Here is a 2,500-nt window from a genome sequence, read left to right on the forward strand (position 1 = left end):
AGACCTAGTGTAACAATAAATACTACTTTACATAAGAAATAAATAAAGTGCAGGAATGTAACTACTGTAAGTGCGAGTTAAGTACTAGTTAGAGGAGATAGCATTAGAGGAAGGATACGGAGAGGTAGAGAAAGGAAGAGGAAGTGCAAGTTAGGAAAGACATTCATATCATTATTCCCAGAGATTCATATCATCATTCCCAGAGATTCATATCATTATTCCCAGAGACTCATATCATTATTCCCAGAGTCAGACGTGACAGGCTGAGCTGAACATCCCTGACCTAAATGATCACTGACTGGCGAAAACTGTCAGTAGCCTTTATTGCAACGTTGATTATATGTCTGCAAAGTGAATGATGCATTTGGCTCTGCTTCCGCTACTGAAGCTTCCTGTTTATTTTTTTTATTTTTTTATTTTTTATTTTTTTTTTAAACATAAAAACACAATGAGACAAATATTTACAAACATGTATGAGAACAACAACAAACAGTTGACAGAACACAACAAGGGATGGGGGGAAGGGTGCAAGGATGACACCTTAAGACAGCAGACTATTGCATAGACATGACATTAAGCAGAAATAAATGAGTGACTATGATACATGAAACAGGAGAGCCTATGAATACCCCAACAGAGAGGCTGCGCGCTCCATGCTCAAAAATTCCTTATAGTCCCTCAGCCATGATTCCTTAGTGAAGCAGGCTGGTTTACGTTCCTTCCAATTTAGGAGGATGAGTCTCTTTGTGGCCAAACAGCCCAATGTCCAGCGCTGAACACTTCCTGTTCTTCCAGCTTCCTGTTTATTTATGAAGTCATGTGTAGATCTTGGGTTGGGATAAGAGTACTGATGAGTGTGTACTGATGAGTGTGTACTGATGAGTGTGTGTACTGATGAGTGTGTGTAATGATGAGTGTGTGTGCTGATGAGTGTGTGTACTGATGAGTGTGTGTGTGCTGATGAGTGTGTGTGCTGATGAGTGTGTGTAATGATGAGTGTGTGTAATGATGAGTGTGTGTATGATGAGTGTGTGTAATGATGAGTGTGTGTAATGATGAGTGTGTGTACTGATGAGTGTGTGTACTGATGAGTGTGTGTACTGATGAGTGTGTGTGCTGATGAGTGTGTGTGCTGATGAGTGTGTGTGCTGATGAGTGTGTGTACTGATGAGTGTGTGTACTGATGAGTGCGTGTAATGATGAGTGCGTGTAATGATGAGTGCGTGTAATGATGAGTGTGTGTACTGATGAGTGTGTGTAATGATGAGTGTGTGTAATGATGAGTATAGTTAATGTGATCAGCTGAAAGATACGGAATTAAACTGAATGTAAATTTAATTGAATAACATTGAACTGGACTGAACTGAATTTGAATGGAATGCGTAGTTCTGCTTTTGAGGAGTTCCTGTCCCTGCAGGTTTCTCCTGCTCCAGTAGGGGGCTCTATCTCCCCTCCGAAGTCTGCCCTGCTGGATTCTTCTGCCCTGACGGGGAGGGCTCCAACCACCCCACTCCACAAACCTGCCCCCCGGGGTTCATCTGCCCCCAAGGAAGTCCTGCCCCCACCCCCTGTCCAGCGGGGACCTATCAGGAGCAGTCTGGCCAGGTGTGTCCCCATTAAGCAGCTAAACTAGTCCAGTCCAGTCTGTGTGTCTCTCAGGCGGGCGCTGTGCCAGTCCAGTGTGTGTGTGTGTGTCTCTCAGGCGGGCACTGTGCCAGTCCAGTGTGTGTGTGTCTCTCAGGCGGGCGCTGTGCCAGTCCAGTCCAGTGTGTGTGTGTCTCTCAGGCGGGCGTGTGCCAGTCCAGTGTGTGTGTGTCTCAGGCGGGCGCTGTGCTCATGGGGCTGTTCTCTCGTCTCTCGCCCACACAGACGCGGTGTGCCCCCTGTCCTGCTGGCTTCTTCTGCGCCGCCTCACTGCACCCTGGCACAGGTGGCACAGAGGTAGTAGAAGGCTCCCACACACCCACCCCCTGCCCCGAGGGGCATTACTGCCCAGTAGGTGAGACACTGTTCATGCCACACTCTCAGTCTGCTACACAATCTTCCACCCAGTTCTTGTTGAGCTGGATGAGAGGCAGCGGTAATACAGGACTAACGGTGCAAACACCCCATGACACCGTTACGAGCGACGTGATATTCTAAATCCCATGCATTTCAACGGGAGCCAATCCATTGTGACGGGAGCCAATCCAAAAGCCGTTTTGGGCGACGCGACCGATAAAAGTTGGAAAAAGTTGAATCCTATGCAAATGAGGAGCGATTTTTCCCGGCAGCGGCCAATCAGATTGCTAACTAGCTCACTAGTTATGCTATTTCCACACGCTACAACACGCCCACTCAAAGCGATGGAAGCGTATCTCGTCGCTGTCATGGGTTTGCACCGTTAGAGAGGGAATCGGTCCGAGCAGTCTGCTTCTCCTGGCTCTAAGTCAAAGAGGTACTGAGCAGGATGCCAAAGCAGCCAGCAGCAGGATGGTAGTGTCTTATTAGGCAGCCAACA

The 2,500-nt window shown here is 47.6% G+C and overlaps 1 protein-coding gene across 1 annotated transcript in view; it reads left to right on the forward strand.

The window, feature by feature from the left end:
* The window catches only part of LOC116224482 (multiple epidermal growth factor-like domains protein 6), an 18,642-nt gene that overhangs the window by 13,914 nt on the left and 2,228 nt on the right, over positions 1 to 2,500 (forward strand). The window contains exons 17-18 of the mRNA XM_031584448.1: positions 1,418 to 1,605; positions 1,870 to 1,999. Coding sequence (XP_031440308.1) covers positions 1,418 to 1,605; positions 1,870 to 1,999 — 318 coding nt within the window. The remainder of the gene's footprint in view (positions 1 to 1,417; positions 1,606 to 1,869; positions 2,000 to 2,500) is intronic.

The sequence above is a fragment of the Clupea harengus genome, chromosome 17, assembly GCF_900700415.2.
Source record: "Clupea harengus chromosome 17, Ch_v2.0.2, whole genome shotgun sequence".
Classification (NCBI taxonomy): Eukaryota; Metazoa; Chordata; class Actinopteri; order Clupeiformes; family Clupeidae; genus Clupea; species Clupea harengus.